Here is a 27654-nt window from a genome sequence, read left to right as displayed (position 1 = left end):
TCATCAACTAGGCGATCGTCTGACATTATGAGAGAATAAATGTACATACAAGTCTTTTTTTTTTAAAAAAATAACTATCATCATGAACAACGTACTTTTTTGTTTTCTCGTCTTTTAAAAAAATTGCTATCTTGAATGAACATACGGAGGCGACGCTTTACTACAACGCTTTTCTTAGGGACGGCTAATTTTTCCTTAGGGTACAGCCAAGGTGCACGTAGTCGAAACGTAAGATCTGTATTCTGACTGTCCTTTAGACCCGGAAACAAGAATATACAGCCGAAAACAATGTAATCATTACGAATAAATGTATATTGTGCAATTTATTCTTATTTTTACAATTCCATCATCACTCTTTCACCTTTGAGCTGGTTTGATCATAATCTTACGCAGAAATATTAAGATAAAGTCCAAACGAGAAGCTGAAAGTAAACTATATAACACACACATACTATTTGAACATATGTTGGTTGTAATAAATTTGTATCTAGTGCAAGACGATAAGTTGTATCGACCTCTTGGTGCCTATTAAAAAGTTTCATCATCCGACATTACGACTACGCGCACCCTAGCTGTCTCTAAGAGACCCGAAAATTTAATCAAGAACAGCGCGCCGTACTGTAACTTGTATGAATGCCTCGTTAGTCGTAATTGAAATGATGTGAATTTAAGTAAACCCGGATTTGTTTTTAAAATCCCAACTTGGGAGTTTCACATCGTATGTATTTTGCAAATATTGAAACACATTTTTATAAATTTATAAGAAAAACAGTTCATGATTTAGCCGTTCTCTTGAAAAACCAAAGTCCATTATTAACCGACCTTTTTACAATGTTTATTACCTTCTTTCATAAAGATAGCGTTACGCATTAAAAAAAAAAGGTAACGAAAAGAAGAAGGGTATGTGAACGAATGTGTTTTTATAGCGTGATAAACAAGAGCTGACTGATGTCATGGTTTGACTATCTATCATGGTTGAGCATTTACTTTAAATAGAAGCACCCCAGGGGTATATATAAGTGAATCCGAACATATTAATTGTCAGTGGTAGCATGTGCCAATAGTGAAGCATATTTTATAAAAATTAAAAATTGATCATCCCGTGAAATCTAGAAAAAGTTAAAATAGTGTAGCACGTGAATTGAACACAAATCTTTTTTTTTTTTAGACGTGTGTAGAGACTTGTGTTTTTAAAATCACAAGATCCTAAACTGGATATTTTGGGCTGCCAATAATTATCTTGCAACGATTATTATGGGGAAGGGGGATATAAAGCTGCGTTTTTTTTTTTTTTTTTTTTTATTGTCAAGGCAGGCTAACAAAATAATTCAAATTAATAAAGAAAGATATTCCCCCCTCTTTCCTCTAAAAATGCGAAAAATAACAAAATATTTTACATGATCAAAGGCTCATCACTGTTTGAAAGGCGATTTAAATGAAGATATGCATCTGTTCCATACCTAGAATTTATACTGTTAACTTTACTGTTACTTTTGTCTTTTTTTTATAATATTTTACCCTTCCATTGAAATCAGCTTTAAATCACCTCCAAAATATCTGGCATACTACATATAAAATATTTGTAAGACAAAACGGTCGCAAGTTTAAACAAAGAAAAGAAAAACTTACTAGTCTGGAAATAGGTAGGCCGTAACCAAATCCTGCCATGGGAGCCTTGAATTCAGACTTGTTAAATTCTGGCTCTAATTCCTGTGCCTGGGCAGTGGTATACTTGATTTGCAAGTTAGAACTCTTATTCACTTGATCCATCCTTTGTACTTACCATGTATGTCCATACAACAGGAATACCAGATCGTGGTAATCCTCCTCCTTCATCGGAAATTTTGATTGTGATGTCTTCTTTGCCATGAGCAATGACCAGTTTTATGGGTGGATATTCGTCTTCGTAATCTGGACCAAACCTTTCAACGACAGCCCGCAAAGAATTTTTCAAGAGTTCAAAGACCATATGATTTAAATGGGATGGCACATACATAAACTCAATGTCACCGGGACAAAACATTTGTACCTCTGGGGCTCTGAATAGACCATAATGATCTTCGCAAATAAACCTGGCATTGGCAATGGCATCTTGAGCAATTTCCTTGATATTTGTCCTTGTACAAATAACACCTACATAATTTCGCATAAAGGGACCACGGTATAAGGCCGAATGTTGTCCTATCAACATTCGAATACCTATTCTTGACATGTAAAAGCGATCCAAAAACTGCTGCACATCTGCATCGATCATGTTGGACTTTCGATGCTGTTTATATTCCATAATACCCTGAGCCATTGTAGTAACAACAGGATCATGTCTTCTTTTCACACCTTCAATCGTCTTTACAAAAGAGTCTGTGTAGGCTAGAATAGGCGGTGTACATTCAATATTTTCAAAATTATTGTAGTACCTTTTTTAAAGAAGTCATCAGTACCCATCATCATCATCCCCGCCGCCTCCCCCTTAATTTTAAGACCTTTTTTTATATCTATACCTGTGACCTATTGCAACACTCGGATGATAATTTGTTACGGGTTTAATTTGAGGAATAGCCAAATTTGGTATACTTTGTGGAAATGCATGTGAGCTCTTTGTTGCGTTCCTAAATGATGACTTCATCTCTGTGCTCAATTCGGGTGGCGACAACTCAATGAGCTCCTACATAAATTTTTACGTGTTTTAGCTTACGATAAAATATCATTTTGCATGTATTGATTTTACCTGAAATGATTGTGCGTACCAGTTTTTTACCTTGATGATGGATGGCATATCACCAAGACTTCGAGGAAGTTCGTCTAATTCTTTGACTCGGTGAGCAAGTCGGATAGGTAACTCCTCTAGTAAAACAAAGAGATATATATCGTAAGGGGGGGTTTGTTTCATTATTTTATTTTTCTTTTGTGTCTGCTTACCGTGTAAAAATTGACTCGCCTTAAAAAATGTTGCTGGCGAGGGTTTCTGACCTTTTTGTTGCTTTACTTTAGTCTTTGCTTTTCAAAGTTATTATGGACCATACATCTTACCAAACATGACCATTTGCTTTAAGGAAACGCCTGTTTGAGGAAAACGAGCAAAATGCTTAATCTTGTCATATAATTGTGGTGTGATTTTGAACATGGAAAGAACAAAAAGAAGCAAGCAAGGGAAAAAAAAAAAGAAAAGAAAAAGAAAAGAAAAGGGCGTTTTATGATGGTTGGTGTATCGGCGAACCAAAAAAAAAGGTGAGATGCATTTTTTTTTCCTCTTTTTATTTATTTTTCATATGACAATTTACTTTCTACCAACGCATATAGAAAATGACCATATCGCATCGGGCTTTTTTTGTAATTCTTTATATAATTTCTCTAGAAATTGGTGAAAGTTATCCGTATGATAACCGAGAGGTTCTTGTATAATAGCTTGAGCAGATTTAAAAATGTTGCAAACGTCCCAAAGGAACTCTTTACTCAGTCTATCTTGCTTACCTAATACATTATAAAATTAAACAATGGACTGCTAATAAATGTATTAAATTATACCTAAAAAGACGTCTATATTCTCATAATGACAGACTTCAACGTCTTGTTGTTCCATTAGAGTTTCCATTTTAAAAGCAACATAGGGATCTTGTCCAAGGGTTTCAATCATTTCTCGAACTAGAAAGTTGGTGAGTACAAATCAATAAATAAATATGTAAACTTAACTTTACATATTGTACCAGATTGTCTAACAAATTCATTTCCTCTTTCCTAATAAATGAGATATAAATTCTTTTAGCTTGTAATAAATAAAATATAGAAGAGTATCCATACTACATACAAGCATGCCACATTCAACCATCTGCATATACCCTCCTGGCTTCATGACACGGTAAGCTTCTTTTAGCAGAATAGGCCACTCTTCTTTCTTTAAGGCAATAATAAATAGTCGCATATTGACAAAATCGAATGTGTTGTCTGAAAATGGTAATCGTTTTAATATGTTACCCACTTGGAAACTCACGTTAGCAGGTCGAATGTTATTTGGAAATACGTCACACATGTCCACCCCAATAAATTCACTTGATGGGTACTCAGTCGCAACATCCTATAATAATCAATTAGAGGGACCCATCTTTTCTGTGATTCTCTTTTTTTTTTTTTAGACTGTGCCTAATATTGTTTACCATTATCCAAGTACCAGGTCCGCACCCCAAATCTAATACAAGTGCGTTATTGTGTTCCAAATCCAATCCTTTTAAAATTGTTTCGTGTATATTTCTGTAATAATTATATAAGAAATCATTATAATGCCACAAAAAAAAATTTTTTTTTTGGCCTACCCATCAAATAAAGTTTTTAATGCAAAATGTTGCTGAATAAAAAAAAAAAAAAAAATTAAATAATCAATATCATCCATTACTGTTATTGTAATTTCACTCACACCAATCAGTCTATCCATTTCTTCATCGTCGTTTGGAAACCAATAAGCTGAATTTTCTACATGATGAAACGTACGTCCGCTTGTAATCATACTTTCGGTTACTGAGGAAATATGGCTACTATGATCATGAACAGTATGTGATTTTTCGTCGATCGTACAGTTTGGTGGTGTATTTGGGTATGAACTGTTCTGGCTGCTACTGTGTGCTTTCGATGTGACGGAATGAAAGGAACTTGCAATACGCTTTCGTTTTTTTGCTGCCATAATTGATACTTTAGATCCCATTTTATGATTATTATTTAAAGAAAAGAATAAAAGGTAAAAAAATAGAAAAAAAAAATCAACAATTTTCACTTTTATATATAACATGGACGTACAAAAGAAAAAAGGTCGTGTAACAAATCTATTACTGGTTAGTGAAGGAAGTTGTTCTATTGTCCTACCATACAAATTTTTGCCTACTTTTTTTTTTAAGAGTATGCATATAGTATGATGAAACTATGAACCAAAACTTTGTTTTCCTGATTAGTCTTGCAGCAGCATGGCTTTTTTAATTTGGATAAACGTTGTTTCCATAAAGGAAAGGGGGGCAACAGCAGCTCCTATTCGTCAAGATAATCAAGACCAGTACTAGTAGTATATCAGATTCTTTTCGTGTATACCCTTTTTCTATTTTTTTGTAGTACCTGTAGTCTCTGGGTATTTCTCGGTGTACTTCTTTTTTAAACTGTCGACATGTGTCTTATTCAAAAAGAATGACCCGCTTCATTCTAAAATGAAGTTGTGTCACATTGGCCTTGTTCGATTAATTTTGCTCTTTTCAAACTCCATATTTTATTTTTTACTAAACTATTCCAAACTGAAAAAGCTGCGAAAATAAAAATAAAAATTAAATTCCCATTGGAAAGTATTCCTTAACTCCTTGGGTCTATTTACTCCCGGTAAATGCATGTGCCCCTAAAATAAATAAAAAAAAGAAAATCAACGGCTAAACTTGTAGGCGAAAAAGATCATACAACATCATATTAAAAGCGTATCATCGAATGTTTACAGTGAATTGCGTTTGAAAATAGAAAAATTCACTATGACCACCCCTAAATTCTTTATTATTGTACAACCTGAAAAAGTAAAGTTATGGAGATTACAGCAAGAGCAGATGTTACTGACAGTTAGTCTTAATAGGGTGTGTAGTATATAGGGGTATTCAATAATGAAGGCAAAATAAAATCAAATAAAATAAAAATTATTAGCCAATAGAATGTCCCAGAGATATTTTTTATTTAAGCTGGACGTTTTTAAATTAAAATTTTTATTGGTCCGTCAATCGAATCAGACTGGAGGAGCCGAGGACCATTGACAATCACCGTAGAGATTATCGGGAACGTATAAAGGGCTGTCGTCATTAATGGGTGGGTAAAAAGATCCACGAGTCCAAGATCTGTATTCCGGTTGTTCTCTATCTTTTCCTTTCGCCCGAGAGAAGTGCATGTCATAGCTTTTTTGCTCAACATCAGTGAAAAGATGAAGCAGCTTGAAAACATGTTGACGGAGTGAGAAAAGTTTTTGGAACCACTTGGAAGATTCTCTAGCAAATAATGTAAATGGCCCGGGAAATATTTTTTAAATGCACAGGTTGGATGCTTGCGGCTACGGTCGTAGGATATCATCTGTTCCTGCGGGAATAGAGCGCTCCTATTTAATAATAGTTACCTGGTTGATCCTGCCAGTAGTCATATGCTTCGATACAATATAGTCCATCATCTCCGAGGTAAAGCTTGTTGACATCGCACTGATTTTTACATAGTTGAATCATGCGAATGTATACTTGTTTGGGGTTGAAGCAAGCAGAATTCTTGATCAAGTAGTCCATGATATCCTTACTTTCTACCGCAAGTTTTAAAATGATCATCATTGGTTTTCTTGGCAGTCATGTATCTAGCAGCTTCGATGTTGGTCAAATCAATATGTTTGCTCTTATAAAAATAAGAGCAGTCCACAATCCATTGTGTTCCGACATTGATTCGCCCCACTTGCAGTAAACCTTGTCTTTATCTGGAAACAGGACCTCCAAAATCCCTCCCCAGACCTTCATCAGATAATCCAGCTCTGTTGGATCATCTGACTTGAATTTCAAGAGCTCCGAGTGGAAGCTGTACAAATCAACAATTATTACGTAAATTTTAAAGTATCTAAAACTCACTTATTATTATTTCCTTTCACTTTTTTGCACCACCAAACAAGATTGTATGGCTTGGTGGTATCATGACATAAACTGTCAATGGCTTCCTCAAAGGAGCCCTGGGCTCTTTCTTAAGAAAAGTCTGAGCAAATTGCTTCTAAGAATGACACTGGATCATAGCCTTTAAAGAGAAGTGTCTAGCCCTCCGTATTTTTTTTAAAACGTATATTTATTTATACCACTTACAGCAATTTTGGTCAAGACCAGTAAGCCAGTGTATTCACAACCATTTACAGTGCAATCACAGCCATTCACGGTTCGTGAGTTCCAAAACTCATGAACTCTCTGCCTAAGAGGTCGCCCTCCTATAGCAAAGACTAGCTGCAGCTGCAATATAACGCAACAATAACTTTTTCGATTTAGTGTCTTTTCAAAGAAACAAGAGTCACTACTAACTAACCTTTTTATTTTATCAGTTACTTTCATTCGATAGAAGTATGTTAAAGGAAAAGAAAAGAGGGCCTTTACTTAAAATAGAAACATATGCAAACCCCCAAGCAAATCGAAACTTGTTGTATACCTGCGTTCCAGCTGTAGCTTCTAATGACAGTGAAGCAGATTTTATGGAAAACAGAAATCAATCATCCTATGAAGTTTAGACGATATGGCATGTCAATTGACGTGTAGACCATCACGTGATTCTAAAAAATACGTTTGAAAAAAATACGGAGTTCTAGACATTTCCCTCTTTTTGTACCAAGAGGAGTTTTTTGTTTCTTTCTGCTTAATTTTGGAACTTGTTGCGAAAGAGCAATCAACTCATAGGCTGACATACAACCCAGGATACTCAGATTAGTTCCTTCTGCTTCTACATCCACTTCTGCAGGCCCACCTTTCTTAGACCACGTCACAGGACGTACCATGTTTTTCTTGGACCCACTTTCATCCACGATAATGCATCTTTTTTTTTTTATAAAAGTTTTCTTCATTCATTGCATCGACATCTTCAATAGGTTGTCTACGTTGTTTAAGCGTATCATCTGAATTTTTGTTTACAAACCTTGCTTGTGTACAAGTCAAAGTAAACTTAAGCTTTTCAGTCATGTGACGAAATACAGTGGACTCGTTCATTGTTAAGCCTTGAAAAGTCTCACAAAGGGATTCTGTAGCATCTTTCACAATACAAGTTGGATGATTTTCAATAAATGCATGTAAATATTGTGAATGTACTACATTACGAGATATTTGTGCTTTATGAGAATGCGGCAAAGTATATTACCAGACTAGATGTGGACCATAACTAAGCCAATAAACGTGGTAGAAATTACGTACTATATAGCCACAAATGAGGAGAAATATATTTAGTGTCTGCTCAAGACTTTTTTTCCTGTTATGCAAAGGCTTACAACGACATATTTGCAGTTCCATGGATTAAAGCTATATTTAAAGTACGGTGATTAAATATTGGTAGACTAAAATCCAATTCTTTGGGATCTAAAAAAGATCAATGCTAGACGTGTCACAAAATTACTCTCCCATTGGCAAATTTTGGAAGGTGTATTTTTATAAAATACGCATATGGATGCGCCACAAAAAATTAACAGAGCTATGCAACAAGGTCAAATAACAGCGGGAATGTTGTAGTAGGGATTTGCTTAGGAAAAATGAAGGGCTGAGGCAAGTTCCAACTGACAGGCTTTGATGACAAATTAGCACTCATTTATTTATTTTATTTTTTTAGGGCGAAACTGATGGCGGAAACCAAGATAAGAGACATTCATGTAAAAGTGTGAGTATAAGAAAAAAAAAAGTATATGTTTGTTCATCCTTTAGATCTGACTGCCGAAAATCCCTTGTGGTTTCTAAATACCACCGAGGAGCAGGGTATCATATACTACGAGTATCTACCTGATATACATGATAACTATGCTTATATTATTGAGACTAATATTGATCTCATTCGATTATGCTACCAATTTAAAGAAAGATACACCAAAGCTCTCCAATCGGCCTGAGAAGCTATTGGATGCTGAACATGATGTTTATTTTACCTTTCATTTTAATCTATATCTGTTAGAAAGTGCTCATGCTTCTCGATTTACAAAAGTATTACTTTTAGTTAAACAGGTATATAATACGCCGCTGTCATCAACATTTTCAAGATGTATATTGTTGCTCCCAAATGCTATATGATACGTTTTTTTTTATCCAGCATGACTATGTTTGATTCGTGCATATATTTTTCCTGTAATTGTTTAGAAACTGTCAAAAAGGTTAATCATAAACGTGCACCTCAAATAAAAACCGCTCATTATTATGTGTCCCCCAGCAAGTCCACATTAGACTTCATCTTAAAGCAAACAACTCCATCAGTAGCAGCAATTCTGATGATTATAAGAATAATGATTAGGAAAAAACAGTTCTCACGTTAATTACTAGCATTACTATAAGTAATTTTTCAAAAAAAACCATTAAATGACATATGTGGTCTATAATTTAAATCGTGTTTACAAGATTATCGGTACATCAGAGATAGTCAAGAAAAACATCAGCTGAAAGTTTTGTGTGTGGTACCAATTATTAAAATTTGATAAAATCATTCTTGGAGTAAAAACGGTCCCCGGACGCTATAAACCGTTTGGACGATTGCTCCGTGAAGATAAATAATTAAATATCATATAAGGCAATCAAAATCACAAAATGATTGTATATGGGTAAGAGCATATGTGTCACGTAACACAACTAAAAAGAAAAACACATGTGTATTGTAAAAAAAAACATCGAACCAATTGTTTACTTATTTTGTGCAAACTCTAAGTTGGCTTAGTTCATTGGCATTTTTACATGTTTCATCCTAATACACATAGACAGTGTAATTTGCCGGCCCTTTTCTGTTACAATAATGGCAAATAACACATGGTCTTTCACTGCAATTGTTTTGCGTGTGCGTGTGAGTAGATGTAAGTTTGCTTGGATTATAGACTGCTTTCTTTACGTTATTTCTATATTAATAGCGTCCCTTACCCCAGTGGACTTGTTATCAAAATCTTTTTGTGTCACTCCAGATAATAGCTTGTGTACTACATGTTTAATCGCCGTAATGAAATGTGAACATGCAAAACTGGTAAACGGATATTGCTATTTTTCGCTGTCAATGTTTCATAGCAGAAATATTGAAGACATAGAGCATGTTGTGGATAAAGATTTACAAGCTAAATTTATGTGCTTTAAGAATAGCAATGATAATAATAATAAATACTGTCTTAATTTATTTTGTTGTACGAGCAGTTGAACCAATGACACTGCCAACTTAAAATGTTTATGTAAGTCGTGGTAAATGTATATGGCAGTTCACATTCAGATGGAACTGTGTGGATGATAGATTCATGTTTTTAATATCGACTAGCAGTTTATTGCCAATGACAATATGTCTATAAATTACCTCAATTGACAGACATCGATACACTTGAAAACATGATATCACACAACAATATCTGTTTGAAGTAATCTTTTAAAACAAAAGTATTACCGGAGCTAATCCCATCTGATTGCTCGCAGTCAAAATACCAAAAATCTATAGCCTCTCTGTTAAATCCATTGATTAGTTCAGCTATAAGATTGTCTTTCCAATCTTCCATCTATAATAACTCTGTCTCCTTGTATCTTTTTGTATGCCGTCGGCTTTAATCTAGTTGCAACCTAGTCCTTGGTGCTTGGTGTGAAATTTAAAAAGCCACGAATAGTTTAAATCTTGACTTGCTGCGGACGGCTTCTAAAGGACTAAGAGTAACCGCTTCTAAATCAAACGAAAACATATCGTATAATATTGACATCCGACTTTGACATTGTAAGGTAAATGAGAAGCTTGCCTGGGGTAATACAAATAAAAAAATTAGAGACAGTGCAGATGGTCTTAACTAGGAGGCATAATTTTCATGCTAGAATAAAAAAAGATGGGGTTTTATTGATTTAATAAATCATCCGTGCCTATAAAAACCCATACAAGAGCGAATAAATATGCTTTGCACTATGAAACTAATGTCAGATCGCTACCTGCCCTTGTCAAAGTCAGAGGAAGTTTGGTTTAATTGATTGAAAACGAGCGGAGGGTTTCTTGGTAAAGTTTGGGGCGGATAGTATTCATTTCATGTTCACATCATATATTTCTACTATTCTCCCACCCATACAAACCGATTGTAGATAAAAAGCATGCAATACATGTCATTCGTTCAAAAATAAAACACATGTATTTTAGGGAATCGGACCATTGTTTATTCGTTTTAAACCAAAAAAAAAAAAAAAAAAAAAAAAAAGTTTAAAAAAGAACGTTATCTTAGCTTAATTCATCGACGTGTAAATGTCCTGTCTTCAGACCTGCAAGTAAAAAAAAAAAATTAGTTTGTCATATGGATTTAGGACTGAGTACGTGTTTTTTACCTTCACTTAATGGGTGTGCAGCTACTAATTCATGCCTGGCTCTCTTCTTCTTCTTTTGCCGACGAATAACGGCTACAGGCACAGGTGATTTATGTACCAGGTAGGTAGATACAGACCCCATTAATAATCTATTAATAGATATTAGCATAGTCTAAATATACATGTTTTTTTTTTTTACGTTCTAACTGAACTTCTTCCTCTACTTCCGCACACTAGCAAAGTATAATCTGTTTCACGAGTCTATACATATCATTAGTTAGTATGTTCGAGTACCAGTAAAGTAAAAAGAATAATAATAGAAAAGGAACCTTACTAAAGCCCTTAAAACATCCTTGATACGGCCTACCATAGCATGTGTCACCAATTTGATGTTAAATAACATCATTTGCCCCATTTTCTTTTTAGCTTCCGCCAAGAGAGCTTTTGAAAGTGCATGCAACTACAAAAACAAAGTAAATATGTGATAATGCTGAGAGTAATAAACGTTTCTTTCCTACCTCGCCTTCTTGGTCAAGGCCGCTAGCTTTCACTCCCTCAGGATTATCTTCACGATTAGCAACTGTGGCTACATGGAGCTGATCCCCATCCCGCATCATGGCCCCCATTGTCCATTCCATGGCGTATAAACTTTCCTTACTAAAGTCACAAGCCACCAAGTAGATTTTGGGTGTGCGTTTGTTTCGATAATTATTTGGCATGACACCACTTTTACCAGCCCCATAATACTGTACTGTCACTACACGATTTACGTCTTCAATGGTCGATACCTGATCCGAAAAGACCAGCAAATCTTTGTCCATACCGGAATCCACAAGATGGTCCTCTGGACGTTGAACTGGTTTAATATCTTCTTCAAAGGGAATATACCGATTGCTTTCCGTCCGGCGTAATAATTCAGGATCGTCAGCTAATAATTCATCTTCGGATTCAGCATTAGCCACACGTTGTTCATATTCTTCCGCTTCTCCGCTCAATCTAGCTTCATAGTCTGCCATTTCTTGGGCAAGGCAATCCACCAAAGATTCTGCCTCATGTTCTTCTTCTTCAACAAATTGTTTAATCTTATTTTTACTGCTGTCATCTTCAGAATCATCATCATCGCTGGTGTCTGTCGTATCGTCGTCATCTTCAATGGATAGTTGATCAAGGTCGTCTGCAATATCGTCATTGAGATCTTTTAACTCTGTTCGAAGCCATGGCCGACGCACAGGCTCTTCAGTTGTCAGTGGAAAGTAAAAATCTTCTGCACCTTTATCTTTATCTGGAGGTGGATTGTTATCTGACATGCAATGCAATTTCTTTTTAATAAAGTAAAAAAAAAAAAAACAAAAAATATGTCAAATGTAAATTTTAATTCCTATAATTCGGAGAATCTTTTTTTTGTCCCATGTAGTTTCACTCTTCGTAAATAAAAAGGATAATCAATTGTCCCTACCCTCGACCTTGTGTAAGAATATATTGTGATAATAAGGGGATCAAAATTTACGGCCTAATATATTAGGCGGTTTACTTCTCCATACAGAACGCCCATCAATCCAGTATAACGGATTGAGCTAAAGAGAGAATAAGCAGGTAATTGATGCACCATACATCATGTAGTATTGGCCCTTTATTTCATAGTGGAAACAGAGGCAACCTACAGATGATAGTTTATTTCTTTGTAAGTGACACTTGAGCTAAAAATAACGTCAACAATAACATCTCATGTCACAGTAGTCCATCAGGGCTACAATGTACCAAATAATTCCAAAATGAAAAAAACGTGCCTTGACATAACAATGACGTATTTTTTTTTGCATGAATTTTAATTTCAAATAGCGCGTGGAGATGATGACGATTTTCTGACTGTTCTCTCTTTCCTTTTTTGAAATAGACTCGCAAAGAGACAAGTATATATAAACAGGCTAAAAAACCACCCAGTTTTTTTTTCATCATTAAATCAATTTAATACAAAAAACAATCTACTCAAAATGTCCTCTCCATCAAGAACCGAAGCTAAGAAAGACCAATTCGTTGGTGGTGTCAAGGAAAATGTCGGAAGCGCTGTAGGAAACGAATCTCTCGAAGCCAAGGGAAAGACTCAAAACAATGCTGGTGTTGTCCAAGAAACCGCTGCTACCGTCCAAGGTTATGTTGCAGGTGCTGCTGATCAAGTTGCAGGTGCTGTCAAGGGTGCTTACAACTCTCTTACTGGTGATACCACTGCTGAAGCCGGTAACAAGGTTCAAGAAAAGAAGGGTGAGGCCCAAAAGACCTTCAACTCTTAAAATATATGATATGAATTCTTTTAAACTTTGTAAATAAATAACAATACCAATTCACAATTCGAATTTTTTTTTTACTATCTTGCTATTAATATTGTATCTGGCTATCTGACCAAATGATACAGCAAAGTGTGGGGGGTGCTTCGAAATATGAAATTGAAAGATAAAAATTGAGATATACGTTCAAACGGTTTCTTTAAATGGTGATTTCTAATGAAAATATTCTTACTGCAATTTGTCATCTTCTGGAATGAGAACTTGAGAACTTGTTTCAATAAAAAGAAATGGGAAGATAAGGTCGTAGCCGATCGATATAACAGCTTTCGTATTTCATTTGTATCTATAAGTAGTAATACTTTCAAACAGAAATATGTAATCAATAACAATGTATTGGTTATAATTAAACATATGTTAGACGATTCATACTTCTGACAATTAAATTTTTGATATTTTACTCTTGCGCTCGTTCGATCCTAAGCATGAGCAAAAATACTAGGGCAAAGTATAAACGAGACGTTGAAAATAAGCTAGAAATTACCCATTTACACGATTAGCGTATGTTTATTTTAACAAATTTAAATTTGTTCAAGGCAAGAAGTGGAATTGACCTCTTGGTGTCCGATCCTTTGTGATGACTACTTACACCCAATTATCCAAGAAAAATTGGTTTGTCTTTAAGAAAATCGTTGTTGAAGTAATATAATAAATAATACGGCGATGATATAGACAAAATTGTCTCCAAGTGTTATTGTCATCTATGTAATCGCAATAGAAGTCATCTTGAGTGAGCGAATTACTCTTATAAGCACGTCAAACAAACATCTCTTCGTAATCACAATCGTTTATTAACAATGCTTTTGATAAAGTCTCTGCAAATACGTCCAGGAAAGTTTACGTCTATCACTAGATTATGTTTCATGTAGTTGTATAGTTTAAGTGAGTATCACATTGCAAGGTAGCAAGCCGAGAAAGCTATAATTTTTGAGTAAAATTAGCAGAAGGGCAGATCAATGTTTATTGATGGTGTCATAAAACGTATTTGTATTAGCTCACTCATTATGTCATTTCAGCAAGATACTATACATATGCCATTTCATTAAAAAATTTCTAGACTCACGGCGGATGATTTATTTGTTTTATATACAGCAGAAAAAACTCACACGACGGCGGATATTCCTGAAACCAACATTACTGCAATGATTGAGGTTTTATCCATGGACTTTCCAAACGGTGTTCATCAACTAGATGCTTTCACCACATGAAGAAACCTTGATGATCTTGTACACTTGCATGATAAATGTTCTGGGGGTAACTTGAACAAGGAGGAGGTAATGGCTGGTGCCACTGCCAATGCATTGGATCTCTCTGTACTGAATGCTATCAGGCAATCAACACAAGATCGATCACGGCCAAATAATTTGGAATACTGAAAGCATCGTATGACGTTTTCTATAATTTCATCATGCCTAAAATCCAGAAATCCTAATTAATTCCTCATCATCCATATCGAAACCATTATTATTCTCTTATTATTACACTATGCATACATGCTTACTTTGTTTAACACTTATTAAATTTACTATACATTCTAATCATGGTCTAGGGGTAATGTGGAGTATCAGTAGTTTGTGGTAGCTTAATTCTCTCACATAATAATTCAGTTCCCGTCAAAATGAATAGGAACCTAATAGATCCTAAATATTAATCTTTGGTATTAGTAACCATTAAGTTTCAATGATAACACAGACGTACTCGTTTAATTTTATGTGAAAACACTGAGTACGACTTTACCGTTCTGATTGGGCGAAATTTTGTTACAGACCGGACGAAATTTTATTACTTTGAGGACGAGATATTAACTGTGTAAACACATTCTAGTTTCCGTATAAAATTAGGACTAATGCATATATATCAAACTGTCTTATGGATTACTACTGTATTTTAGACTTCTGCTGTGTAGGGAACTGGTATTTGATCCCTTTGAATCTCGTCATTGATCAATAGCTTCAACAATGCGTGATAAGTTTCCTAGCGCTTTAAATGATGTGTTCTTTAATGGGACTTCTAAATGTGTTATTGTTAATTTTTGAAAAATATGTCATCATGATTGATGTTGATTGGTGCTGTCAAAAATATAACTTCATAAGACTGAGGAAGATGGTCATAGCGTCGCGGGGATTCAAACACAAGCAATAATGACGCACAGATTTTCTCATCATCCTTTTTTGGACAGAACATGACATCAGTATTTTTTCGACAGTTTTTTTAAGTATATAAGGACAGCCTTAAAGCATCAATCCGATTTTTTTTCATCATTAAATAAATTTAATACAAAAAACAATCTACTCAAAATGTCCTCTCCATCAAGAACCGAAGCTAAGAAAGACCAATTCGTTGGTGGTGTCAAGGAAAATGTCGGAAGCGCTGTAGGAAACGAATCTCTCGAAGCCAAGGGAAAGACTCAAAACAATGCTGGTGTTGTCCAAGAAACCGCTGCTACCGTCCAAGGTTATGTTGCAGGTGCTGCTGATCAAGTTGCAGGTGCTGTTAAGGGTGCTTACAACTCTCTTACTGGTGATACCACTGCTGAAGCCGGTAACAAGGTTCAAGAAAAGAAGGGTGAGGCCCAAAAGACCTTCAACTCTTAAAATATATGATATGAATTCTTTTAAACTCTGTAAATAAATAACAATACCAATTCACAATTTGAATTTTTTTTTATATTAATCTTGCTATAAATATTGTATATGGGTATCTGACCGAATGCTACAACAAAGTGTGTGTGTGTGTGTGTGTGTGTGTGTGTGATGGTGCTTCGAAATATAAAATTGAAAGAAAAAATTGACGTATATGTTCAAATGGTGATTTCTAATGAAATAATACCAACAGTAATTTGTCATCTTCTGGAATGAGAACTTGAGAACTTGCATCAATAAAAAAGGAAAGAGAAGATAAGGGCAAAGCCAGTCGATACAATAGCTTTCGTATTTCATTCGTATTTATAGTAGTAATACTTTCAAACAGATTGAACTACCAATGATATACTTAAGTTTTCTTGAAGTTTCAACACGGTCCTAAAAAAGTTTTTCTTGGGGAAAGTTCAGGTGCGCATAGCCACAACAAAAGATAGGGTGTCTTAGATGTCCTTAAAACTTGAAAATAGGAATATGCAATCATTAACAATGTAATGGTTATAATTAAACATATATTCATACTTCTGACAATTCTATCACTGCTATTTCACTTTTGCGCTCGTTCGATCCTAAGCATGAGCAAGAATACTAGGGCAAAGTCTAAACGAGACGTTGAAAGTAAGCTAGAAATTACCCATTTACACGATTAGCGTATGTTTATTTTAACAAATTTAAATTTGTTCAAGGCAAGAAATGGAATTGACCTCTTGGTGTCCGATCCTTTGCGATGACTACTTACACCCAATTATCCAAGAAAAATTGGTTTGTCTTTAAGAAAACCGTCGCTGGAGTAAGATAATAAATAATACGGCGATGATTGAGACAAATTGTCTCCAAATGTTATTGTCATCTATATAATCGAAATAGAACTCATCTTGAGTGAGCGAATTACTCTTATAGACACGTCAAACAAGCGTCTCTTCGTAATCACAATCGTTTACTAACAATGCTATTGATAAAGTCTCACTGCAAATACGTCCAGGAAAGTTTACGTCTAATAATAGAATATGTTTAATGTAATTGTATAGTTTAAGTGAGTACCACGTTGCAAGGTAGCAAGCCGAGAATGCTATAATTTTTGAGTAATATTTAGCAGAAGGGCAGATCAAGGTTTATTGATGGTGTCATAAAACGTATTTATATTAGCTCACTCATTATGTTATTTCAGTGAATTAAGAATGAGATACTATTCATATGCCATTTCATTAAATTTTTTCTAGACTCACGGCGGATGATTTATTTGTTTTATATACAGAACAAAAAAGTTACATGACGGCGCCTATTCCTGAAACCAACATTACTGCAATGATCGAGGTTTTAACCATAGATTTTCCAAAAAGTGTTCATCAACTAGATGCTTTCACCACTCGAAGAAACCTTGATGATCTTGTACACTTGCATGATAAATGTTCTGGGGGTAACTTGAACAAGGAGGAGGTAATGGCTGGTGCCACTGCCAATGCATTGGATCTCTCTGTACTGAATGCTATCAGGCAATCAACACAAGATCGATCACGGCCAAATAATTTGGAATACTGAAAGCATCGTTTGACGTTTTCTATAATTTCATCATGCCTAACATCCAGAAATACTAATTAATTCCTCATCATCCATATCGAAACCATTATTATTCTCTTATTATTATACTATGCATACATGCTTACTTTGTTTAACACTTATTAAATTTACTATACATTCTAATCATGGTCTAGGGGTAATGTGGAGTATCAGTAGTTTGTGGTAGCTTAATTCTCTCACATAATAATTCAGTTCCCGTCAAAATGAATAGGAACCTAATAGATCCTAAATATTAATCTTTGGTATTAGTAACCATTAAGTTTCAATGATAACACAGACGTACTCGTTTAATTTTATGTGAAAGCATTGAGTTCGACTTCTTATTTCTGATTGGGTGAAATTTTGTTATTGACCGGACGACACTATTTTATTCCTTTGAGGGCGAGATATTAACTGGACTAATTCTTATATATATCAAACTGTCTTATAGATTAATATTGTATTTTATACTTCTGTTATGTAGGGAACTGGTATTTGATCCCATTAAATCTCGTCATTGATCACTAGCTTCAATAATGCGTGATAAGTCTCCTAACGCTTTAAATGATGTGTTCTTTAATTGGACTTCTAAATGTTTTATTGTTAATTTTTGAAAATATGTCATCATGATTGATGTTGATTGGTGCTGTCAAAAATATAACTTCATAAGACTGGGGAAGATGGTCATAGCGTCGCGGGGATTCAACCACAAGCGATAATGACGCACAGATTTTCTCATCATCCTTTTTTGGACAGAGCATGACATCAGTATTTTTTCGACAGTTTTTTAAGTATATAAGGACAGCCTAAAAGAAACAATTCAATTTTTTTTCATCATTAAATCAATTTAATACAAAAAACAATCTACTCAAAATGTCCTCTCCATCAAGAACCGAAGCTAAGAAAGACCAATTCGTTGGTGGTGTCAAGGAAAATGTCGGAAGTGCCGTAGGAAATGAATCTCTCGAAGCCAAGGGAAAGACTCAAAACAATGCCGGTGTTGTCCAAGAAACCGCTGCTACCGTCCAAGGTTATGTTGCAGGTGCTGCTGATCAAGTTGCAGGTGCTGTCAAGGGTGCTTACAATTCTCTCACTGGTGATACCACTGCTGAAGCCGGTAACAAGGTCCAAGAAAAGAAGGGTGAGGCCCAAAAGACCTTTAACTCTTAAAATATATGATATGAATTCTTTTAAACTTTGTAAATAAATAACAATACCATCTCACAATTTGAATTTTTTTAAACACATCTTTAAACATTATCGTCGATTACTTGGTGTGTGGAGCGTCCACTATTTTTGTTCTCTTTTAAGAATACCAACATAATAATTTACGTCTTGAAGAATTTCCAAGTTTTCTGAGTAGATGGTATTTGTGATACGTCAAACCATGTTATTATTTGAGTTAATGGTCAGGATACAGCAGTGTGTGTGTTGTTTGTGACTAAAAAAATTCTCAGAGATGAACTCATTCCCCACAACTCAAATTACTGCGGAGATGGGGGTTTTCTACTGATATCAAGCGCTGAGATATTTTTCAAAGTGGTTATTACTATCATATTAGAATGTTCATAGTAGTTATAAAAAATATGCTGCTATCTTGTTTTCGACAACATCTTCTTAACAAAACTTGATGTGTTGATTGGAAAAGCTAGAAAATATATGTATGCTATTGGCTTCTGTAAAGCGATACGAAAAAAATGTCTACGAAAAATACGGCACTTGGATGTAAAGGAGGTGTAGGAGTGTGAATTTACAGAAAATTATGCAAAAGGTTTACGTTAACAGGTAACCAAGGTAATCCTAATCATTATTTATAGCTGGATTCTTGGAGTAAGTTGTTCTAGCAATTTTATATTTGCCTTATGGTTGTTGGTATAATTCAAAAATCAATTAAATAAAGACGATAGGCCATCATAGACCAAATAACTTTTAAAGTAAGAGCGTTTTTTTTTTGGACGTAAAAAATATCATTAGGAGTATGGTGTTGTTCTATCGATTGTTAAGTTAGTGGGAGTCGAGCCCTATTACCAATAGCATGTGAAAGTGGTAATGGCTAATCCAATGATGCGTTAAACAGTTAACGTACCGAATTGGTTTACATAAGTGTACCCGGATTAAAATATGACGTGAATTTTGAGCAAAGATCAGCATTAATGGAATAAAATAGAATATATTTTACTTTAACCAAAAAAAAATATTGACGTTTTGACTGAATAAAGCCTGAGTTTTAAATTCATGAATAATGCAATCATCATGACGGTTATCCTTTTTAGGATGACATGACGTCAATTTTCTATTGTTGAAATAAAGTATATAAAGGCCATTGCTCAAAGAAGCGTTCCTATTTTTTCTCATCATTAATCTATTTAATACAAAACAATCTACTTAAAAATGTCCTCTCCATCAAGAACCGAAGCCAAGAAAGACCAATTCATTGGTAACGTCAAGAACACTGCCGGAAGCGCCGTAGGAAACGAATCTCTCCAAGCCAAGGGCCAAGCTCAAAACAATGCTGGTAATGCTCAAGAAACTGCTGCTAACGTCCAAGGTTATCTCTCAGGTGTCTCTGATCAAGTTGCTGGCTCTGTCAAGGGTGCTTACAATGCTCTCACTGGCGACACCGCTGCCCAAATGGAAAACAAGGCCCAGGCTAAGAAGGGTGAAGCTGAAAAGGCTTATAACTCTTAAGTTTGACTTAAACTTATACCATTTGTAAATATTACATTACTTTTTAAATAAATTGCCGCGAAGGGTCCAAAACAAAACCAAATCTGTCTTTTGTGTCACTGATATGCCTATATTGAGCATAATTTATTATTAAAAAAAAAAAAAAAAAAAAAAAAAGAAAAAAGCTGGGGTAAACTAATTAATTCGCTTCATAGCAACTAAGGCTTGAATAATACAATCAGCTTCTATTCTTACTGATCCATGAATTGAAAAAGCATCTTCTACTTCAACTTGTTCACAAATGATTGATAAGTTATCTCTTAAAATTTTTCCAAGATAGATGAGTCTCAAGAAATGAGTGTCCGAATCGACGGCTGAATCCTTAGCATTGTAAATACGAGTCTTTAAAGAGCCAATTGTTTCATGCTCTGAGCTTATTGTTAACTGAATGTCTTTTTCTGTCGATAATCTAACGATAATTTTAAATGGGCTTGAAGAGCAATCCGGTGCAGGCACTAGATGCTCAGAATGATTAGAGGAGTAAATACTATGTCGAGTTATTGAATCTGAAGAGTCGTTTTTGTTGTCAGGCAAAGTAAAACGGCCTTCTTCATCATTGTAGCGTAAATTTACAGGTGGTACTACACAGTAGATTGGTATATTATATTCATTTCCAAGCTCTATATTATCCGTTAGTCTTATTTTTAATATTGTCGTGCATAATATTTTACCATCAAAGCAACCCTCACAAGGATTTCCCGTAGGTAATAATACATTGGCAGCCTCTAAAATAGATCTTGCCATTAGTACATCTGTTTCCGAAAAGGCCGCCTGTAAAGCTTGCCAAATCTCAATTCTACCCTAAAGATAATTGTAAATATTTGTAAGGATGCATGACGTTAAGTGTAGCATACCCCATAAGTAGGTGCAGATTCCCAATAGGAAAATCTCTTTTCTTCTAGCTGAGTCTCCGTTATAGGTATATCTGAAGTCCACATTAAGCCAACTCTTTTAAATGGTCTACTTTTATTATTATAAGCACTAGGTATGGTCGAACGATCGTCATTTGTGGATGTTGCTAGCAAGTCTTGGTCAACCAGACTAGATGAACAGCAACCCATATTCTATTTCCGTATTTTGTAAAGAGAAAGAGAGAATTCGATTATTCTTTGCCATTTATTTAGTAAAATGTATAAAGGAGAGTTTATTCCCACACGTGATTGATTGATTTTCTAATTGCGCGACTAACGTTTATCGTTCTCGATATCTTCGTATCTAACCTGTTCGAATATATCATTGGTCATGGCATGTAAGGGTCTTTGCCCAAGGAGTTGGGTAGTAGAAGCAAACGAGAGTAATTTAGAGTCTAATTTATGATTTACGTCTTCTTTTCCATAACAAACTACAGCCAATGTGTTATTGTCCAGATAACTCAAGTGGAAAAGCCAGGAATCTGATGGGTTTCCCTCGAAATTCATCTTGATCTGAGAAAAAGTGAGTTATTGTTTAATTGTTATTTTTTTGTTGTTATTCATACCTGGTTATGGTCATTTCTAAAGTCTATTTTATTCAATTCTAATGAAAGACCGACACCAAGCGCCTTTACGTAACTTTCTTTACATCCCCATAGCTCAAAAAATGTCGCCAACTTTGTATCTTCATCCTGATTATTCATGATCAATTCAACCTCTTTATCTGTAAGCTAGTAAGGGATAAGTTTTGATTTTATTTGAATATGTGTGATTTACCTGTGGAAGGAAACATTTTACAAAATCATCGATCGAGGAAGAGTTAGGGCGATCGACGGTCACAGCATCAATCCCAATCTTCATAGCATTTTTCGTTGTTGCTCCAAAAATAACCCAGTTTCCTTGATGGGATATATTATAATCGATCTGTTCATTTTTCTGTAATATTTATAAATACATCATTTCCCTTGTGCATATACCACATACCAAGGTTGGTTTACATAAAGGTAGTTGTTCGAATTCGAGACTAGCCCATGCTACATTTAAACGACCAGAGAAGTAATGTCGCCGTAATAAACGACTGCCTAAGGCCAGATGTCGATCCCTGTCATGTTTGAAACGCAATACTGACTCGTGTTCTTCTTCTGGTAACCAACTTAATGCTGTATTGAACTAGAAACTTATGTCATGAGTTTTCTTTTTTCATTTCAAATTGAAATTAAGAAAATAAGAGACCTTTTCTCCCTGGAATGCATCTCTAATGTTAAAAGCTAACAAGTCTAGAGGAATCATAATTTTTTTATTTTATTGAAACGAAAAAAAAAAAAAAAGATTAAACTCTATAAACAAATGTCACTTTTTCATGGTTATTCTCGATAAAAGTGACTTCTAAGGTGATCAATTTTGACTGTTCTTCATCCGCGAAATAATATCCTTTTGTATGGTTTGGTGTGACAATAACTGGCATTTTGCCATGCCTAACATGGGAATCATATATTGCCAATCTGCCATCCTCTGGTCTGTCTGGTAATTCCTTGATATGATTTTCGATTTTTACTTGATTTTCATAATCAAATCCGATCCAAGCGATAGGTTGATTTTCCTCTGGAGCGTCTGCTAATAATCTAAACACCCATATTCTCGGCAAGTTTGTAACCTTGGCTTTTTCAGGACACATATTAAATGAGGTAGACATAGGCGATGAAGATGATAATTGCGTGACTATTTTTTTTTGCTGATCTGCATCAAGCACATCTCCCAATAATTCATTGTCTAAAGCACTAATGACTTGAATTGCAGGCTGCTGTTTTAAGGGTTCCTGTTTGACCTCTTTCTTTTTAAGGGTTTTCACTTTCTTCACGAAACCAAGTGCCATATTTGTATACCATTTTTGCTTCTTTTGATTAAATTTTTCTTGGTCCAAATTGATTTTTACTGCTGTTACATCAAGATTGTCATCGGCTACTGCATCAACCATCCTGGATTCAGAATTGATTAGGGTATTTATATGCGTTGCAGTGTCTTCTTCTTCTTCCTCTTCTTCTTCTTCTTTTGCATGAATAAGGGAGTCTCCTGTTCCATTATTGTGGTACGTGTGCATTTGGTTGTTGTCTTCTGCATCCTTACTATAAACAAAATGTCTTTTTTCGTCTTCAGGAGTGACAGGAAAATTGCGGTTCTATTCAATATGAGTTAGATGATACATACAGAAACAAATCGCAAAAATATATACCTTTTGCTTGTTTCTTCTCTTTTTTATTATTGGTACATTATGATTATGATAATGTTCTGGTGATGCTACCAAATATCGATTGGAGTATTCTTGCTCACCTCCATAAAGTGATGACCGTCGGTATCCATCGTAATATCCGGTTGGAGATCCTTCATATTGCAGATCTAGACTGTGAATTTTCCCTTTTTCTCCGTTGTGGCGCCGATGTTGTGTCTGCAATGGGCTGGGGTAATAATTACTTTCGCTCAAAACATCATTTTGATAATACCTATGATAATCCATGTCTATAAATATGTATGCACGTATATTGGTTTCTTTAAAAAAAAAAAGAAAAAAAAAAAAAGAAAAGAAAAAATGAAGATAAGAAGGTATATATTTATTATTGAATGTTATTGTTTTAGTAAAAGTAGTAAGAAAAAGTTGCACAGGCACGAAGAAATAATAATAATAAATAAAAAGTTACATTATAACACAGGTTGCGCTATAGTCTTTGAATAATTCACCTGTCTTCCTTGGATTGAGAAAATTAGGTTCTACCATATAAACTTTCTCTTTTTCACCTTTGAAGACAGCACTTGTAAAACCGGCGACATCTTCCACCGTGTCAAATGTCATGTTGATAACAGCTATTTATTCTGAATAAGTATTTGTACGACATGAACACGAAAAATACCTACTTTGTTTTGCGTGATGTTTAGCAGCTACTGCTTCAGTCTCAGCGTATTTGAGGTCAAGAGCATCGGTATAGAGGAATTCATCTTCTTTATAAGGAAACATTGTAGTATATGGATAAGTTGGTGAATGCAACATAAAAAACTTAGGAATCGTAGATGCTTATATAAAATGTGGGTTCATTATTTTTTTAAGGTTTTCCAAAAAAGGAATGTCCATTCAATAACAAACATTTGCTTAAAATGAAAAGTTGTGCACATGCGTACTGAGACTCATTGTGACAACTTTGATTATTAGTGTATTGCTAAAAGCAACAATTCAGTTTATATAATGTAATATGACGTTTAATACAGAGGCCAAGTTATAAGATACGACTTTTTTTTTTTTTTTTTTTTTTTTTTTTTTTTTTTTTTTTTTTTTGCAATGTAAAGCTATTAATTGTTTTTATCACAATTTATCCAGATTGTATTTTTTATCAGTAAAAAATCTTGATCCATTTACCAATAGGCAATCCATACAAAGACTTATATTTTTTGCGAGGATTCCTTAAACCACCCAGAAAGTTTTCATTATTTCAAAAAACAAGTGCTCTTGTATAAAATGAACCATTTCCAAGGTTCCGTATCTTGAATAACACTTATAAAAATCAATTTTTTATTACTACGACGGTTTGCATATATCATATTTTTTTAAAAAAAGTGATATTAATCGGTTACATTTTAGTAGGACTCTAACAAATGTTCTTGCGTAATATGTCCAAAATTAAGAAGCTGTATACAAGGAAGATGTCTTTATGTATGTGACACTTTCTATATTCCCAGATATAAGGTTATATGCAGCATAAAAATGTTGGTCCACAACTCTCCACTCCTCCCTATTCTCTTTTGTGGATTTACAACTAATATAACTTATACTTTCCTTGGACTTTAAACTCAAAACAGAGCTCTCTCAGTCATTTCAAAAATCAAACAGAAAGCATAACCATTAACTTTATGGAACGGTGATTAATCTAAAGAAGGTTATTTGCATGAGGTATAACTAAACATAATGAAGGATTATTTTTTGCAAAAAAGCTATATCTAATTTTTTTAAAAAAAATGGAACCCAATTAGAATGACAACAACATCGCATAGCAGCAATAATACTCTAAGTAGAGTACTGGTCATTCTTGTGAGTTTCCCCAAAGGAAAATTCAGTCAATAGAAAAAACCTAAAAGAACCCCGGGCCTCATATGAGTTAAAATAGTGCAATGTCGAATAAGATTGACAACGAAACACCGCATGATTTACAATTATTTATTAAAATGCAGGCAAGACTTTCCCCCCAAAAGATACCCAGTTTTTGGAATTAAGGAAAATATGACCTCATGGTCTTAAATGAGATGCGTTACACTGTGGTAAAAATCATGCGCGGGCTTTCTTATTTTAAAGCGCCGAGCTCATTCAAGTGTAAGCAAGATCCATTCACTGGCTTCGACTGGAAAATTATGAAGGTAATTAAAGTAATTGTCGTACAATTACAAAAATGTAACTGGTAAATGCCTTTAGAATAGTATGTGTCCTGGTATATTATGAGTGACACTTGGTTAGTAGCCCATAATATTCTCCTTCATTCAATATGAAAACCATGTTGATGTTCTTGCCTTTGCTAATATCATTGAAAAAAAGCTGAAGATCATGAGCTACACACTCTCGTTTAGTATTGTACACGGATGGTAAGCAACCACATACATTCTGCATATTTAAAAAAAAAGACATGTTTTTAAAATCTTGTGTTCATCTGGTGAACATATTGGTAGATGCGGCAACTAGCTAAGTTTTTCCCGATTAAAGAAGTCAGTACTATAAACAACACTTTATACAAGGAAGTTACTTGATCTTTCAGGTGGATGGTACCTTTATTTCAAAACAATGCCGCTCAATGACAGGTACAGCTGTGCTCAAAAATGTCTTTTTACAGTCACAATAAATTAGTGGCAAAAAAAATGGTGTATTCAAGAGTATGGGCCGTCTTAAAAAATGACGGAAAGCCAGTTTTATTTTCAACTAACATGAGCGGACAAAGTAGCGATAGTGAAGAAGAAGACATGAGTAACTATGGCTTATCCATGGTGTCGATTGCTGGCCCCAGTAAACATGATTGTGGTTATTGTAAGGGAAAAGACACTTCAATATCGTTTGGTATTTGGGCTCATTCCATGACTTGTGCTGTAAGCATCTTAAAACGTTTTTTTCTATCGCCATCTAATATTTCACCCATTCTTGTGTATTCAAGGATTATCAAGACTTAATTGATAGAGGGTGGAGAAGGTATACACATTAACAATATTCTAACAGACATTTGGGCTAACGCGTAAGATTAGGTCAGGAAAGTATTTATATAAACCTGATCTCGAAAAGAGTTGTTGTCCACAGTATACTATCAGGTAATTAGCAAATACAAAAAAACGAGGATGGATGATATTAACTGATAGAATAGACTTGATGCGACAAAATTCAATATGACAAAAAACCAAAAGAAAGTTCTGCATAAATTTAATCGATACGTGATAGGAAATTGTAAAGCAGAGCTTCCTGCGAAGAAACCAGCGAATTATGTGCAGGTAAAGTCATTGCAAGACTCTATACATGAGCCGGAAGAACAGGAAGTAAATGAACATAAATTAGAGGTAAAAATCAAGGAATCACTTCAAAAAAAATTACTTCACTGACGACGGATAGCAGATTGTGTTGGAGCCATCATCATTCACTAAAGAAAAATTTGCTCTGTATGCCAAATACCAAGTGAGCATCCATCATGACTTGGAAGAAGATGTATCAGAATCCGGATTTACTAGATTTTTAGTTGATTCTCCCTTAAAGGTAAAGGCAAAAAGCAATAATATGTCAAACTACTACAAATACTAAAACACGAATGAGTATAGACCAATAACGAAAGTGATTTTGGATCATTTCACCAAAAATATACAGTAGATGGAAAGTTGATTGCTTTGGCAGTAATTGATATTCTACCCAAATGCATATCATCAGTTTACTTTATGTATGATCCAGATTATTCATTTCTAGGACTGGGAAAATACAGTGCGTTTAGAGAGATATGTCTCGTGCAAGAATACAACAAGAAGTTCTCTGACTTGAAGTATTATTATATGGGTTAGTGATCGAATCATATATGTATATATATACATATATATTTAACTCGATCATATTATTTTAGGCTTTTATATCCATACTTGTCCAAAGATGAACTATAAGGGTAAATATTCACCCTCTGATTTACTTGATCCAGTCAGCTATAAGTGGTATCCGATTGAAAACTTCAAAAGTAAACTGGACGAGACCTCTTTTGTGACATTTGATCCAATAGAAAGAGATTATCCACCTGGCTGGTTAGATCCCAAAAGCTTGAAAGAGAAGGAATTAGAGAATGTGTTTGTGCTTATTGGTGATGGTAGAATTGCACCTATCATACATATTGTTAAATTTAGGACTTCCAAATCATTCAAGAAAAACATTTTGGATTATGTATGCTCTGTTGGACTGGAGCTAGCGCATAAAATGATTATTTGCTAATTGAAA

At 34.6% G+C, this 27654-nt stretch overlaps 12 protein-coding genes across 12 annotated transcripts; 6 read left to right on the top strand and 6 right to left on the bottom strand.

The window, feature by feature from the left end:
• Positions 1–819: 819 nt before the first annotated feature.
• On the bottom strand, positions 820–3206 carry EV154DRAFT_513785 (uncharacterized protein). Its single transcript, XM_051602061.1, has 9 exons — positions 3028–3206; positions 2917–2967; positions 2726–2841; positions 2499–2662; positions 1784–2414; positions 1630–1731; positions 1519–1565; positions 1398–1460; positions 820–1315 (listed from the first exon to the last, which is right to left on the bottom strand). Exons 1-9 carry the CDS (start codon positions 3119–3121, stop codon positions 1306–1308), a joined length of 1278 nt encoding a protein of 425 aa, XP_051456114.1. The 5' UTR covers positions 3122–3206; the 3' UTR covers positions 820–1305.
• Positions 3147–4837, bottom strand: EV154DRAFT_513780 (S-adenosyl-L-methionine-dependent methyltransferase). Its single transcript, XM_051602060.1, has 7 exons — positions 4406–4837; positions 4305–4336; positions 4149–4242; positions 3803–4069; positions 3693–3732; positions 3523–3639; positions 3147–3468 (listed from the first exon to the last, which is right to left on the bottom strand). Exons 1-7 carry the CDS (start codon positions 4772–4774, stop codon positions 3275–3277), a joined length of 1113 nt encoding a protein of 370 aa, XP_051456113.1. The 5' UTR covers positions 4775–4837; the 3' UTR covers positions 3147–3274.
• Positions 4838–7327: 2490 nt separating this feature from the next.
• On the bottom strand, positions 7328–7808 carry EV154DRAFT_591632 (uncharacterized protein; the record flags this gene model as incomplete). The annotated part of the gene is given in 2 exon segments (XM_051606903.1): positions 7328–7567; positions 7587–7808. Coding segments are annotated over 2 exon segments (462 nt in total), but the record flags the coding sequence as incomplete, so codon positions are not given.
• Positions 7809–8411: 603 nt separating this feature from the next.
• EV154DRAFT_591629 (uncharacterized protein) lies at positions 8412–9016 on the top strand (the record flags this gene model as incomplete). The annotated part of the gene is made up of 2 exons (XM_051606902.1): positions 8412–8711; positions 8858–9016. The coding sequence occupies exons 1-2, from the start codon at positions 8502–8504 to the stop codon at positions 9014–9016; spliced, it is 369 nt and encodes a 122-aa protein (XP_051456111.1). The 5' UTR covers positions 8412–8501.
• Positions 9017–11238: 2222 nt separating this feature from the next.
• EV154DRAFT_513774 (uncharacterized protein) lies at positions 11239–12322 on the bottom strand. Its single transcript, XM_051602059.1, has one exon. The coding sequence runs from the start codon at positions 12305–12307 to the stop codon at positions 11423–11425; it is 885 nt and encodes a 294-aa protein (XP_051456110.1). The 5' UTR covers positions 12308–12322; the 3' UTR covers positions 11239–11422.
• Positions 12323–12988: 666 nt separating this feature from the next.
• EV154DRAFT_513773 (uncharacterized protein) lies at positions 12989–13289 on the top strand (the record flags this gene model as incomplete). The annotated part of the gene is made up of 1 exon (XM_051602058.1): positions 12989–13289. The coding sequence occupies one exon, from the start codon at positions 12992–12994 to the stop codon at positions 13286–13288; it is 297 nt and encodes a 98-aa protein (XP_051456109.1).
• Positions 13290–15612: 2323 nt separating this feature from the next.
• EV154DRAFT_591627 (uncharacterized protein) lies at positions 15613–15933 on the top strand (the record flags this gene model as incomplete). Its single annotated transcript, XM_051606901.1, has 1 exon — positions 15613–15933. The coding sequence occupies exon 1, from the start codon at positions 15637–15639 to the stop codon at positions 15931–15933; it is 297 nt and encodes a 98-aa protein (XP_051456108.1). The 5' UTR covers positions 15613–15636.
• Positions 15934–18405: 2472 nt separating this feature from the next.
• On the top strand, positions 18406–18706 carry EV154DRAFT_513771 (uncharacterized protein; the record flags this gene model as incomplete). The annotated part of the gene is made up of 1 exon (XM_051602057.1): positions 18406–18706. One exon carries the CDS (start codon positions 18409–18411, stop codon positions 18703–18705), a length of 297 nt encoding a protein of 98 aa, XP_051456107.1.
• A 1200-nt stretch (positions 18707–19906) lies between these two features.
• On the top strand, positions 19907–20286 carry EV154DRAFT_513770 (uncharacterized protein). The gene has a single exon (XM_051602056.1). The coding sequence runs from the start codon at positions 19927–19929 to the stop codon at positions 20221–20223; it is 297 nt and encodes a 98-aa protein (XP_051456106.1). The 5' UTR covers positions 19907–19926; the 3' UTR covers positions 20224–20286.
• A 111-nt stretch (positions 20287–20397) lies between these two features.
• EV154DRAFT_565133 (uncharacterized protein) lies at positions 20398–21323 on the bottom strand (the record flags this gene model as incomplete). Its single annotated transcript, XM_051605881.1, has 3 exons — positions 20398–20882; positions 20934–21063; positions 21117–21323. 3 exons carry the CDS (start codon positions 21321–21323, stop codon positions 20398–20400), a joined length of 822 nt encoding a protein of 273 aa, XP_051456105.1.
• A 123-nt stretch (positions 21324–21446) lies between these two features.
• On the bottom strand, positions 21447–24206 carry EV154DRAFT_603815 (uncharacterized protein; the record flags this gene model as incomplete). Its single annotated transcript, XM_051607370.1, has 8 exons — positions 24081–24206; positions 23964–24029; positions 23404–23687; positions 22528–23349; positions 22158–22343; positions 21972–22097; positions 21740–21904; positions 21447–21686 (listed from the first exon to the last, which is right to left on the bottom strand). Exons 1-8 carry the CDS (start codon positions 24178–24180, stop codon positions 21447–21449), a joined length of 1989 nt encoding a protein of 662 aa, XP_051456104.1. The 5' UTR covers positions 24181–24206.
• A 1956-nt stretch (positions 24207–26162) lies between these two features.
• EV154DRAFT_423365 (arginine-tRNA-protein transferase) lies at positions 26163–27648 on the top strand (the record flags this gene model as incomplete). Its single annotated transcript, XM_051596131.1, has 7 exons — positions 26163–26285; positions 26351–26385; positions 26439–26501; positions 26555–26744; positions 26800–26937; positions 27000–27228; positions 27293–27648. The coding sequence occupies 7 exons, from the start codon at positions 26163–26165 to the stop codon at positions 27646–27648; spliced, it is 1134 nt and encodes a 377-aa protein (XP_051456103.1).
• Between the last annotated feature and the right edge of the window lie 6 nt (positions 27649–27654).

The sequence above is a fragment of the Mucor mucedo genome, assembly GCF_025094135.1.
Source record: "Mucor mucedo strain NRRL 3635 chromosome Unknown EV154scaffold_66, whole genome shotgun sequence".
In the NCBI taxonomy this organism is placed as follows: Eukaryota; Fungi; Mucoromycota; class Mucoromycetes; order Mucorales; family Mucoraceae; genus Mucor; species Mucor mucedo.
The sequence above is the reverse complement of the archived record's forward strand: the minus strand, read 5'-3'. Positions and strand labels throughout refer to the sequence as shown.

Bases quoted from the DNA above. Each gene is read 5' to 3' on its own strand.
- EV154DRAFT_513780 (XM_051602060.1), bottom strand. From the start codon at position 4,774: ATGTTATATATAAAAGTGAAAATTGTTGATTTTTTTTTTCTATTTTTT. The intron at 3,733-3,802 runs GTATGTAGTATG...CTCATTTATTAG, and splicing joins TGGTTGAATGTGGCATGCTT to GAAAGAGGAAATGAATTTGT. The intron at 3,640-3,692 runs GTAAAGTTAAGT...CCAACTTTCTAG, and splicing joins TAGACAATCTGGTACAATAT to TTCGAGAAATGATTGAAACC.
- EV154DRAFT_513774 (XM_051602059.1), bottom strand. From the start codon at position 12,307: ATGTCAGATAACAATCCACCTCCAGATAAAGATAAAGGTGCAGAAGAT.
- EV154DRAFT_513785 (XM_051602061.1), bottom strand. From the start codon at position 3,121: ATGTTCAAAATCACACCACAATTATATGACAAGATTAAGCATTTTGCT. The intron at 2,663-2,725 runs GTAAAATCAATA...AAATTTATGTAG, and splicing joins GGTACGCACAATCATTTCAG to GAGCTCATTGAGTTGTCGCC. The intron at 2,415-2,498 runs GTATAGATATAA...TCTTTAAAAAAG, and splicing joins AGTGTTGCAATAGGTCACAG to GTACTACAATAATTTTGAAA.
- EV154DRAFT_513770 (XM_051602056.1), top strand. From the start codon at position 19,927: ATGTCCTCTCCATCAAGAACCGAAGCCAAGAAAGACCAATTCATTGGT.